The sequence below is a fragment of the Psammomys obesus genome, unplaced genomic scaffold (assembly GCF_907164565.1).
Source record: "Psammomys obesus unplaced genomic scaffold, mPsaObe1.curated_primary_1811, whole genome shotgun sequence".
NCBI classification, from domain to species: Eukaryota; Metazoa; Chordata; class Mammalia; order Rodentia; family Muridae; genus Psammomys; species Psammomys obesus.
Genome location: NW_026596120.1, coordinates 10,499,533 through 10,513,706, shown reverse-complemented (window position 1 = coordinate 10,513,706; position 14,174 = coordinate 10,499,533). Strand labels below are relative to the sequence as shown.

At 35.9% G+C, this 14,174-nt stretch overlaps 1 protein-coding gene across 2 annotated transcripts in view; it reads right to left on the bottom strand.

Annotated features, from left to right (window-relative positions):
- Positions 1 to 14,174, bottom strand: part of Stag1 (STAG1 cohesin complex component) — a 288,255-nt gene that overhangs the window by 191,857 nt on the left and 82,224 nt on the right. For both annotated transcript variants that reach the window (XM_055629669.1, XM_055629670.1), the window contains exon 4: positions 1,856 to 2,020. In XM_055629669.1, coding sequence (XP_055485644.1) covers positions 1,856 to 2,020 — 165 coding nt within the window. The remainder of the gene's footprint in view (positions 1 to 1,855; positions 2,021 to 14,174) is intronic.

Below are 14,174 nucleotides of genomic sequence, written 5' to 3'. Positions count from 1 at the left end.
CTGAGAAGCTAGGGTCAGATGGAAGGAGAGGAGGACCTCCCCTATCAGTGGACTTAGATAGGGGCAGAGAGGAGATGAGGGAGGGAGGATGGGATTGGGAGGGAATGAGGGAGGGGGCTACAGCTGGGACACAAAGCAAATACACTGTAATTAATATAAAAAATAAAAATTTAATTAAAAAAGCAGTACTTCTATAGCATGTTAATATTTCTCTATCAAAGTACGATGAATACATGGTCAAACTTAATGGCTAAAAGTCATTTGGTTTTAAAATACCCTAATATAATACATAATCATATACTGCTTCAGAAAACTAAAAATTCCTTTGTTATTGTGCAACTTAAAATCTTACCAGTATAATCTAAATTGCTGCCTGCCCACACAAATTCAAAGACCAATGTACACATCAATACACAAAAAAGACAAAATAAACTAAATTCTTCTAAAGGCTTTAAAATGAAATATGAATAAAAAATAAAAGGTAAATTAATGATCAACTATGTTGGTTCTGAATGTAACTCTGCTCCATCAATGATTCACATATTGAATTAAATTGAAATGCAATTTTAAAATAAGCAAATGAAAAAAGAAAAACAAAGATTTTAAAATGCTTTCTTCGGTTATCAAATATTTTTTTTAAATATAAAACACAAATACAAAGAAACTGAGCATATTTTTAAACTTTTTGTTTTGAATGTTTTGTTTCTGTTTTTCGAGACACTGTTTTTTTGCTGTATACTTGAATGTTCTCAACTAGTTCTGCAGAGCAGGCTGGCCTCAAACTCAGAGATCTGCCTGCCTCTTCCTCCTGAATGCTGGGATTAAAGGCATGCACAACTGCTACCCAGCTACACTTCTTTTTAATTTCTGGGTTATTTATATACTGTTCTGGCAGAGATACACTATGTAGCACAGGCTATCCTCAATCTCATGAGGCTCCTGCTAAGCCACCACAGTGCTACATTTCAAAATTCAATTCCACACTTAGCATATTGAACTAAACACACTTTCAAGTTACTTGTGTATTTTACTAATTCCTATACTTCTTACAAAGTGTGAAAGTTGAATTTACTGAAGAGAAATATGATACTTTCTGTCAGCTAAAGAGTACATATGGCAAAAATTCTACCAGTGGCATTATTTAAATGATAAATGTAGAGATAGCATAAATAATTAGTATATTTCAATAGTAAAAATTAACGTAACATGCTAAAGAAATGGTAGAAATAACTCTGGTTTATCTTTTTAAGCAAGTTATCAATAACATCAGATTACTAAGTAATACTTGTGGAATAAATGAAATAAATATAAAGGACAGTAAATAGATTACTGAAAAACAAAAATTAAGTATGAGCAACAGTAAAAAGATCACCCTGAGCTAAGGTGCTTATTGTACAATGATGAAGACCTGAGTCTCCAGACACAACAAACACACAACACACACTGCCATCTCTCAAATACTCTGAAATCCTCATTATACATATCAATTCAAGTTCAAAAACGGTATCAAGACAATTCAATTCTCTTGGGCATTTCTTACTAGTTATTTTGCTTACTGTAATTGAACAAAATGTACTTTACAAGCTAAACTGAAACAAAACTCAAAGAATAACTTTTTGGTTCACACAAGCATCAGTTATATGAGGTTACATCAGGACCAGGTTAGAGCAATAACTAAGTGGTAGAACACACAGTCAGATGTTCACGACCCTGGGTATAAATACTATCATCAAAACCTCACAGACACCAACATACACACATTGTACATCAAGTGTCAATATACACAGGGGTAAATTCAACATGGATTACTAACTGTCTCGCTTTATACAAAAGATAAAAATTATTTAGAAATTACCTGCATTGCACTTTTCCCCAGCTTCACCACCTCAAATAATGTGACAGGATCCCCTTCACCGTTCTGTTGAGGGTGTCCATTAGCTCTTCCACGACCTGCTCCTCTAACTGCAGCTTCAATTCTGCTCTTTTCTCCTGGAGATTTTCGAGGTTTCTTATTTGTAGACTGAATAAAAAAATTAAGAAAAATTACACTAAATTCAGACTTTCTTATGTTTTGTGTAAACATAATCTCAATTGTTTGACCCTATGAAGATGTTTTGAAATATTATAGGTCAAAGATCAATCCCTAAACAATAAAAAATTTTCAAAAACCAAAAAATTACAGTACAAACATCAAATTTTAAATTCATAGATATATAAAGTTTAAAATCTAACTAGATATTTAATATAGCAATGTTTATGACTTAAATCATGTCTACTCTTAACACCGCCATCTTTAAATCTTCCTCAATATGCTCTCTTGCATTCTGAGAATCATAGTTCATTAAAACATTCCTGGGAAATTCTGTATTTCCAATTTCTTTCTCTGCTGAATTACTCAAAAAAAATTCTTAGTCTGTGAACAAATACTCAGTGGGCATTCTTGGAACTGTTCAAGATACTGGGATACAGCAATGTCAAAACAGTTCTGTTCTCATACAGCCTAAATTATCTAATTCCCACTACCCTCCTGCCACAGTTACTTTTCTCTTGTTTTTCCAAGGCATAATCTCATTTAGCGCAGTCTAACCTCAAACTCACCAGGTAGCTGAAAACAAAACAAACAAACCAATGAACTCCAAATCCTCCTGTCTCCTAAGTACTGGTATTACAGGCAGGCACCAATATGTTGTTTAGGCAAGGTAGGGACAGAGCCCAGGGTTTTGTACATGCTGGGCAGACACTCCGCCAACTGAGATATAACCCCGCCCACCAGGCTTTCAACATCAATACTACCTACCCCTGTATCTTAAAGCCAGGGGTATTACGAGAAATATTTTTGCAGCTACTTTATCCAAATCCTCCAGAAATTACATTCATTTATACATCAACTAGCTACATGGTTATTGCTCCATCAAACTAACCAACATCAATTCAGAATACTACCTCTGGCTCCCAGTTACTTGTCTCTTTTGTTTTCCTAAGACATAATCTTGTATAGCCTACGCTAACCTCAAACTCAGTACATAATTAAAGAGTTAGCTAAAACTTTAAAAAGCCACATGATTACCTTTCCTCTCAGATATATTATCCCTTCTTACATTAATTTACAGTTAGTGTTAATCAGAGGTCTTGGTTCAACATCTGTTCTTTTCAATCATCCTTTTTAAAGTAATTTATTTTCATTAGAGCCCTATTCCAATAACCAATTTTCTGTCTCTTAATTCCAAAGCCATCCTTATTTGTCTTGCTATATGATGCTGGAGATGACCAATGTAAACAGAGGGCACTGTAGGAACACTAAACACCCCAGCTGGGGGAAAAGGACTGTCTTCTCCACAAGATTGATCTTTGTCAACTTGACACAGTCCTAGAGTCCTCCTAGCACTATCACTGTTACTAATTTCCATTTTTTAAATTTAATTTTATTCATATAGTTATTTATTACAATTTATTCACTTTGTATCTCCACTGCAGCCCCCTCCCTCGTCTCCTCCTAGTCCCGCCCACCCTTCCTCTTCTCCCCCTATGCCCTTTCCCTATCCCCTGATAGGGAAGGACCTCCTCCCCTTCTAGCTGACCCTAGCCTATCAGGTATTTTCAAGGCTGGCTGCATCATCTTCCTCTGTACCCACCCCCTGAAGGGGGAGGTGATCAAAGGGCCAGCCACTGAGTTCATGTCAGAGACAGGCCCTGTACCCCTAACTAGGGAAACTTAGAAGCTGAGCAGCCTATGGGCTTCTTCTGAACAGGGGGTCTAGGTCCTCTCAATGCATAGTCCATAGGTGGAGTATCAGTCTCTGCAGGTCCCCCTAGGCCCAGGTATTTTAGTTCTGTTGTTCTTGTGAAGTTCCTGTCCCCTCCAGGTCTTTCTGTCTCCCTCTTCTTCCATACCGATTCCAGCACTCTGCCCTAAGTTTTGCTATGAATCTTAGTATCTCCTTCGATACTTTGCTTTTTTGTGTATATGTTTCAGCAGTACTTTTAACTTCCTCAAAAACATTCTTTACATCCAATCTTGATTAAACTTTTTGGTGCAAGATTTCTACTTTTTTTATTTTTATTTTTTAGGCTTTCTCAGTTTTTTTTTTACTTATCTTTAACTTGACACAATCATTTAGAACTATTAATTTGGTTACATGGTACATGCCTTTAATCCAAGCACTCAGGAGGCAGATCACAGAATTCAAGCCCAGCCTAGTTTATATAGTAAGTTTCAGAACAGTCATAGCTGCAGAGTGAAGCTTTATCTTTTCATTAATTTTTAAAAAGCAATCCCATTCTTAACAGTTAACAGCTGCTACCTTAATTAGTCAGTAGCCAGCAGCACATAATCAAATACCGCCTCAATCAAAAACATAATCACCAAAACTCAAGTGACCATTGGTATTCTACCAAAATATTTTTTTTTTTTGGTATTCTACCAAAATAAATTATGGACATGTTTAGTGTAATATTATTACACAGTATAAATATAATTTTTATGTGTTTCAAGAAATAAAAATTTTTATGTACCTCACTTGAATGGAACAATTCATTTTATTGCAAGTGTTGTAAGAGAACTCACAATAACACAGACATAATAATAATAATAATAATAATAATAATAATAATAACAATAATGATTAAGTAGGACAATTGCAAATTAAGACTATTTTAATGAATTACATATTAGGCAGATTATTATGCTATGCTTCCTAGAATGACACCTAAGAAAATGTTAACAGTGCTGCTCCTAACAAATAGTACTAGTACTATCTGCTTTCAAAGACTCAGATCAATCCCTAGAAACATAAAACATACCATGATCAAATCACAGAAAAATTAAAAACTTCAATAGACTAGTAACAAGTAATATGATATGTAATGGTGGGACAAGCCTATAATTGCAGTACTTAGAAAATAGAGGGAGCAAGATCAGAAGTTCAAAATCACCCTCAACTATACAGTAAAGCCAAGGCCAGTCTGAACTAAATAGAAAACCTGTTCCCAGAATTAGAAAAAGAAAATAATAAGTTTAAAAAAAAATTCATCATGCCAACTGGTGGTGCTGCACACCTTTGATCCCAGCACTTAGGAGGCAGAGACAGGTGAATCTCTGAGTTCAATGCCAGCCTGGTCTACAGAGCAAGTTCCAGAGTGGCCAGAGCTACATAGAGAAACCCTGCCTGGCAAACTAAAAAGTAAATAAATAAATTTATTACAAAAAGGGACAAACCTATATAATTTAAGCAAAAAATAAGAAAAATATCTCAACAAAGATAAAGTCCAGAAGCATATGGCTTCACAAATCCAACCATACAGAAAAAAAAAAAAAAAATTACTTCCTAGAATCAAGCAAGCAATAAACTTGACATGACATAAAGATAATAAGGAACAAAAAACAAAGACCACTTTAATGGTTAGATGTAAATCATTGATAAAAGTCAAACTGTCCTAAAATAATGCCTAACAAATTACACAAGGAATGCACTTCACTTTAAATAAAGGACACATTAAGACAAATCCACAGCTAATACAATACTGAAAGGAGAAAAGTGAAAGCTTTTTCTCTAAGTCTAGAAGACAAGTATGCCAACTTTTCACCAGATTTTTCAACACAATTTATCAAGTCCTAGTCAGAGCAACCAAGAAAGAAAGAAAAATGTTCTACCTTAAAAAAAAAAAAACAAACAAAAAAACCAACCAATTTAGCCATACACACACACACACACACACACACACACACACACACGCACGCACGCACGCACGCACGCACGCACGCACGCACGCACGCACATGCACGCACACGCACGCGCGGGCGGGTGCGCGCGCACACACAAACTATACCAAAAACCAGATAGGACTGCTAAAATCTCAAGAGTGCAGGACATTGTAAGTACAAATCAACAAACAGAATTACAACGAAATCAGAAATTAGTATACAAAATCCAGCAACATTCACATATACCAAGAAAAATGGTGTTAAACAGGACTCAAGAGGCCAGGTGTGTTGTTACATGCTTATTATTTCAGCACTTGGGAGGGAGAGGGAGAAGAGCTCTACATCTGCCTAGGTTTCATGTGACTGTCTCAAAAACATAAGAAAGGGAGTTGGGAAGATAGCTTCCTTGGTAAAATATGTGCCATGGAAATAATGAGAACAGTTTAGATACCCAGTAATCTAGTAAAAAGGAATGCATAATGAATGTTAACTCCACTGCTAGTAAGGTACATAAAGGCAGAATTCAGAAGCTCACAAAAAAAACTTAGCTGAATTATTGAGCTTTTACTAAGAGACCTTGTCTCAAAAAAATAAAAAAAGGAAGCCAGGCAGGGTGGTGCACACCTTTGACCTTAGCACTTAGGAGGCAGAGGCAGGCAGATACCCAAGATCATGACCAGCCTGGTCAACAGAGTGAATTCCAGTACCACCCAGTGCTACACAGAAAAACCCTGCCTCAAAAATAAAAAAACAAACAAAAATTGAAAAGTAAAAAATTGCAAAGGAAAGATACCCAACTTCAACATCTGTATTCATTCTCTACCTCTCCAAGTCTTTCTCTGTCTCTCTCTCTCTCCCCACTCACACACACACACACACGCACACGCACACGCATACACACACACCCCTGCATATCAACCAAATACATAAACTAAATGAAAAGCACAACACAGAATGCACACACAAAAATTTAAAAGTAAAAAATAACCAGAGAAAATCAAGAAAGCTATTCTGTTAGAAGTACTTTAAAAGAAAATAATTAGTATGTGTGTTTATTGTTTTAGAGGTGGCAAGGCATGAAAGAATGGAGCCAATAAATGAGGTAGACTAAAGTCTCATGAAAAAGCCAACTTTATTCAAAGCATCAGACAATTTACACTCTGAGAGTTAAGAATAGTCAAATGAAAAGAGTGCACAATCACTGTGGCAAAAACATGTTTTTCCACAGAGGCACATGAATAACCACAGCTGAAGTAAATTCACTATTTTCTGCTATACATGGGAACAGCATGAAAACACATTCCAAGAATAATTCCATGTTTTGAAGAAACTGAGGTCACAAGATTCTTGTTTTGTTTTGTGTTTTTTCTTGGAGTTTTCTCACAATCACTCAGAATTCTCCTCACAGAGCTCCATTCTCGAACCATGGTCTGACACACATGGTATGGACCCAGCAGCCAGAAGAAGTTTCTCCAAAATTTTAGGATACAAAGAAAAACTCAACAATTATATAGAAATTGAAATTATATTATGCGTTCTGACGACAATGGAATAAAGCTGTATATAAAAAGTAATAGAAACTACAGAAAATACACAAACTCATGAAAATTAAACAAGATGTTACTTAATGAAAAAGAGGTCAAGAAGAAAATTTTAAAGGTTCTAAAACTGAAAAAAAAATAACATAATAAAAGCTTTGGAACAAAATGAAAACAATTATAAGAAGAAAATTCACTGTACTAAATGTCTATATAAAATAAATTAGTGATGCACCTGGGGTCTTGGAAAAACAAGGGCAGACAATACCCAAAAAGGAGTAGGTATACTGGGCTTGGTGTGGTAGCTCAGGCCCTAATCCCATCACTGAGGAGGAAGAGGCAGGTGAGTGCTAGGCCGGTCAGGACTACAGTGAGATGCTGTCATGAATTAATTTAATTAATTAATTAACTAATTAATGGTGAATGAATGAATGAATGCAAGAAAAAATAAGAAAGAGAGAGAGAAAGAGAGAAAGAGAGAGACAATCTACACAAGGTCTGAAATCAATAAAATAGAAAAAATACAAAGATTCAGTGAAACAAAGAGTTGGTTCACTGACAAATCTTTTAGTCAAATTAACCAAAAGAGAAGATCTCAATTAATAAAATTAGATGGAAAAGGAGGCATTACAACAGACACTGAGGAAATTCAGAGAATCCTAAGTACTTATTTCTAAAACTTATTTAGAGAATCCTAAGTACTTATTTCCATAAAACTGTAAAATCCAAAAGAAACAGTGACTCTCTGGATGTATAGCAAAGCTAAATCAAGATGAAATAAACACTTTAAATAGAACCATAACATCCAAGAAGATAGAAACAGCAATTAAAAATCTCCCATCTAAATAAAGCCAGAGGCCAGCTGGATTCAGTTAAGAATTCTACAAGACCTTCAAAGAAGAACACATATACTCTTTAAATTACTCCACAAAACAAAAAAGGAAGGACCATTTCCAAATTTTACAAAGCCAGTATCACTCTGATACTAAAACCAGACAAAGAGCAAATAACAAGGATGATAAACCAATATATCTAATGAATAAACATGGATTCAAATAGTCAACATCCAGGTGGATGAAGGGTATCAACATAAGATCTCAGACCCTGAGTCTCAAAGAAAAGAAAACAGAGAATATACTTGAATTCAGTGGCACAGGATTCGGGAACTCATGAAACTAATAAGCTTCTGTACAGCAAAGAACACCATCATCCAAGTTCAGAAGCAGCCCGAAGAATGAATAAAAATCTTTACCAGCTACACATCTGGCAGGGGGTTAGTATCTACAATGTACCAAGAACTTTAAAAAAAAAATTTTTTTTTTTAAATATCGAGAAAACAATTTAAACAGTGGGACATGGAGGGCTGGAAAGATGGCTGAGTAATTAAGAAAAAGTACTGCTCTTCTAGATGACCTCTGTTCATTTCCAGGCATCTGCATCAGGGAGACTGTAATTCCAGCTCCAGTAGAGTCAATACCTCTGGTTTCCATGGGTACCCACATTCATCTACACACATACTTATATATACATTCACACACTCAAGAGTCTCTCTCTCTCTCTCTCTCTCATACACACACACACACACACATTCACCTACACATATACTTATATACATATATACACACAGTCACACACACATACAATTAAAAATAAAATTTTAGAATGTGAAACATGAGCTAAATAAGAGTTCAGAATCCAGACAGTCCTGATGAGACCTGATAGGCTAGGAAGACCTCATCCACCAGTGGACTAGAGGAGGGGCATAGCAGAAAAAGAGGGAGGGAGAGGGGACCAGGAGGAGATGAGAGAGGGGGCTACAGCTGGGATACAAAGTGAATAAATTGCAATAAATAATAATAACAATGAATTTTTTTAAAAAAAAATGAAATACAATTAGCTGACAAGCATTCAAAATATGTATGTTCAGTATGGTGGTTTGATTAGGTATGGTCCCCATGTGTGCAATTGCCCTTAGGGAGTGGCACTACATGGCACTATTAGGAAGAGTGGCCATGTTGAAGGAAGTATATCACTGTCGAAGCAGGCTTTGAGGTTACCCATGTTCAAGCTACATTCAGTATGGCACACATTCTCATCCTGCTGCCTGCAGATCAAGACGGAGAACAGTTCCTTCTCCAGCACCATGTCTGCCTGCAAGGCACCATAGTGTCTGCCAAGATGATAATGAACTAAGCTTCAGAAACTAAAAGCTAGCACCAATTAAATGCTTTCCTTTACAAGAGTTGCTGTGGTCATGGCGTCTCTTCACCAGAATAAAAACCCTAACTAAGACATTCAGTATCCCTAGCTATAGGTACAAACACAAATTAAAACTATCTTGAGAATTTCTCTTACCCCAGTGAGAATGGCTACAGACCAAAAAACAAAAGTCTGTCAACAATGTGTAGAAAGAGGACCACTTATTCATTGATAGCTGGAATGCAACTGGTACAGCCTATAAAAATTATATATGAATGTTCCACAAAAAGCTAGAAATACATGATCTACAACACGATCCATCTATTCCACTGTTAGGCAACTAAACAAAGGACTCTCTAGCCTACTATAAAAATATGTCATCATCCATGTGTATTGCTGCTCTATTCACAATAGCTAAAAACAGAAAAGGACATAAACTGATGAGATCATGAAAAGAAGGTAAATTTTCATAGTGGAATATTATTGGGCTGTCAAAAAATCAAATTATAGATGAAGCTGGAAACAATCATTCTGAGTATGGTGATCTTGACTCAGAAAGATAAATATGTATTTTCTCTCATTTGTAGATGTTAGCCTTGAATCTTCAGGTAATATGTGTTACATCTGGGATACTCAGAGGTCAGGAAATTAGTAAGAGACCATGGAAGGGTAGGTGTCCTCAAGGAAGGAGATATAGAACAAAGTGGTCAAGGTATTCAAGAGGAATAATGGTATAAGAAAGCTTTAATGTAGAGGAGGATAAAAGGGCAGGAAGATGATGGAAGACAGAAGAGATAACTAATACTAAAGACACACTGAAATACACACACACACACACACACACACACACACACACACACACACAAACAGAGTTACCTATAATGAGGAAATAATGACCTTACTAGGCACCACAGGATAACAAAAGGAAAAAACACAAACAAACAAACAGTGCCAGGAATGGGCTATCTCCTTTGGAGCTATTGGCACGTGCACCACTATAGGCCACTAAACATTACACATTACTGTCAGTGTTCTTGATCACCCACCAGAACGTGACAGTAAGACATTGCTGAAAACAGAATATACTTAAGTCCTAAAAGAAGAAAAAAATGAAGCTGCAATTGACCCAGAAGTTTCATCCCTACTCACTAGCTTCTATTGTGCTGAAAGGTGCTATATACCCTACTGGAGGAGAAAAGAAATGACCACTCTTACCCTAGTGTGAACCTTGTGAGCTAGCAAGGTTGTAAGCTGCTAGGTAGAACCTGCTAAGTAGAACTATGTAGAACCTGGTGACCTGGCAAAACATGCCCACTGATACAACAGTGACTTGGACATATCTCTACCAGATGAAATCTAGAGCTGGCATCATTATTGGAGCTAATAACTTGAGGCTAGACAGGTCATATGCTCTAGGAAAGATCCTACTACTAATTAATATTCTGCTTAATGAACAAAGTATTAAACCAACTCCTAATAATTTAATTTTAAACCTACATATTAGTGCAAGCCCCCATCAGAGAAACTTTTTTTTTCTTCTGCAGTTGGCAAGTAACACAGAGAACCACAACTGACCAAAAGAAGAGAAAGAGAGACTGCACAATGTTCAAGCCCCTCAACCAAAGGCGATCATGACTGACTATGGAACAGAGGACGGTAAAAACGATATGTGGTGGTCGGCTACTAGGAAACAATATTTTCTAGACGCAGTAGGGAAGTTGCATATATGAATTTATATTAGTTGAGACAGCATGAATAAAACCTGTACAGGATTAAAGCAAAAAAAAAAAAAAAAATCTACCATGAAGAACGGAAGTGGACATGAAGCCAAGCCCCAGGTTAAGGAGCTACTGCAGTTGACAGCTGCTGTGAAAGGCAAAGTTAGTTTTATTCAAGGGTGCATCCCTACTAGATACACTACCATCCACTAGATACACTACCATCCACTAGATACACTACCATCCAACAATGACAAGAATAAACACTTCATGGAAAAGATCTCAAAACCATATGTAACAAAAGTACAATAGACAAATGGGATCATGTAAAACTAAAGTTTTTCTATACAGCAAAATGAACCAATAAAGAGCAAAAAGACAACTCATCAAACGGTGAAAACTTATTGCTAACTAAACACGAAACTAATATACAAATTATATAAAAAAATTCAAAATGATACAAACTAAAATTACATGATAGAAATAAATTTTTAAAGGACATCAATAATAATAGGTGAGTAAAAATATACTCTAAGTGATAATGAGGAAATGCCAATCAAAACCATAAAAAGATATTATTTCACCCCACTGAGAATATGGTACTAACAAAGATAAAAAGTAAGCAATGTTAATGAAGATAAAGAAAATGGAAAATTCTCATATAGTATAGAAGAAATGTAAATCAGAACAATTTTTCTGGAGACAGAATAGTGATTTCCTACAAAATTCAACTGTAACTACTATATGGCACAGCAATCTCATTGCTAGATATATATTCAAAGAAAAAAAACTAGTATGTTCAAAACACATCTACAACACTATGTTTATTGAAGAATTGTTTGTAATAAATCAAGATACAAAATCAAGTTAGGCATCTACTAAAAAATATGGTATATATACCACATTAAAACTAAAAAGAATCTGTGAGTCCAATGCCAGCCTGGTCTACAAAGCGAATCTAGAATAGTCAAGGCTATAGAGAAAAACCTTGTCTCAAGAAACAATCAAACAAAACAAAATAAAAAACAAAAACCAGAACCATAGCATGCGAGAGTAGGAATCAACCTGGAAGACTTTTCTATCAAGTGAAAGAAAATCAAGCACACACGTGCGCGCACACACAGCAGCTACTAAATATCTGCAGAGGCTTAAACAAGACTTCAGAATGGTTGACAGAAATCAGGAGTAGGGTAGAAGAGTATAAAAAAGTTGATTAATTGAATTAGGAGGATTCAAGTCTAGTGTTCAATAACACAGTTGGATGACTATGGTTAACAATAAATTTATAATTCAAAATAACTGAATTTTGAACATGCTTGGCATAAAAGTGTTATGCCCAATATGAATGGATATAATACTAGTCTGATTTAGTCACTCCTTATTGTGTGTATGTATCAAACACACCTTGGGGCTCAGCGAAAAATGTTATCAGGTAGGCATGAAGACCAGAATTTGATTCCCAGAACCCATATATAATGCTGGGTAAGCAAGGTGGCCTGTCTCTAATTCCAACCTCATAAAGCTGAGGTAACAACCTGACAAACCAGTCTAGTCTGGTATATATATATACATATATGTACACATATACATATACATATACATGCAAGGTCAGGGTTCAACTGAAAGACCCTAACTCAATGAATAAGGTGGAAAGCAACTAAGGAAGATTAAGGAAGATCTCTAAGTAAATTTCAGGCACAGATATCCCACACAAACACACAAGCACAAACATGAAACAACAGAAAAATAAACAAGTTCATTCACACATGTACACAAATCAAACTAACATACCAAAAAAATCACATTTTGTCCAAATAAATAGGTAAAATTAGCCAAGCATGGTGTCACACGCCTGTAATCCCAGCTCTCAGGGAGGCAGAGGTAGGCAGATCTCTGTGAGTTCGAGAGCAGACTGGTCTACAAAGCTAGTCAGGCCAGCCAAAGCTACACAGAGAAACCATGTCTTGAAAAAAAAACAAAAACAAAAAAAGTAATAAATAAGCTGTCAAGAAGACTTAGTAGGTAGAGATACTTGCTGTTAAGCCTGATCCCTGAATTTCATTCCCGGAACCCACATAGTAGGAGAGAACTGATTCCTGCAAATTGACCTATGACCTCCACAGGCATGCTTATCCATACACATAAAACAGTCTCACACTCACATATACACTCCAAATTTAAAAAAAAAAAAAAAAAAGTGAACAACAAAATAACAACAGAAATAATTGAAATGTAGTAGATAATTAGTTAAAAATGTCTACCAACCAAAATTTGATACAGAAATGGTTAATAGAAAATGTTTAATCATTCCTGAAGATAGTTTATCGTTGAAATGACTCAAATATGATCATTTTGATGACCAGAGAATAAATGTATTATTTACTATTTGCATTTCCATAAAAACTCCAGTCCTAGTTGGCACAATAAAAGAGTTAATCATTGAGATATAAAAAACTTTAAATTAAGAACAGCATATTGCAGAGGCTTAGTTATATATACATCAAAATTAAAACACTATTACACTCTGCTGAAAAAGTGGTTACTTAAAGGAAAAAGGTAAGTCTTTAATCTCAAACTTTTTAATTGGAGAATAAATTTCCATGAATCACAGAAAAGCAAGGCAACCTGCCTATAGTTTCAGAATAATCACATGGTAACATGAGAAACTTTAAAAAATCTCACACTAACGTGGGGCCAGGGACCTATGCAAGCAGGGGAGACAACCTGGAGCAAGAGTGAGGTTGAGGCATATTGTCTGGAGACCCACAGGCAGGAGCAGGACTGCCCCCTCCCTGTTCTGGTGTGCATGTCTCCTACACTATCTCTGCCACCCTTCAAGTAGTCCAGTAGTACAGATTATAGGTTAAACTTCCTCTCCCCTGGAAATTCCTCCTCATGCAAATAAAGCATTCCCAGCACCTTAGCCCTGGGCAATAATGGATATTACTCCCCAAAGGTAAAAAGCCTTTGTCCCATCTCCTGTCTACCAATTAAAAAAGCTGTCTCACTGGAGCTATC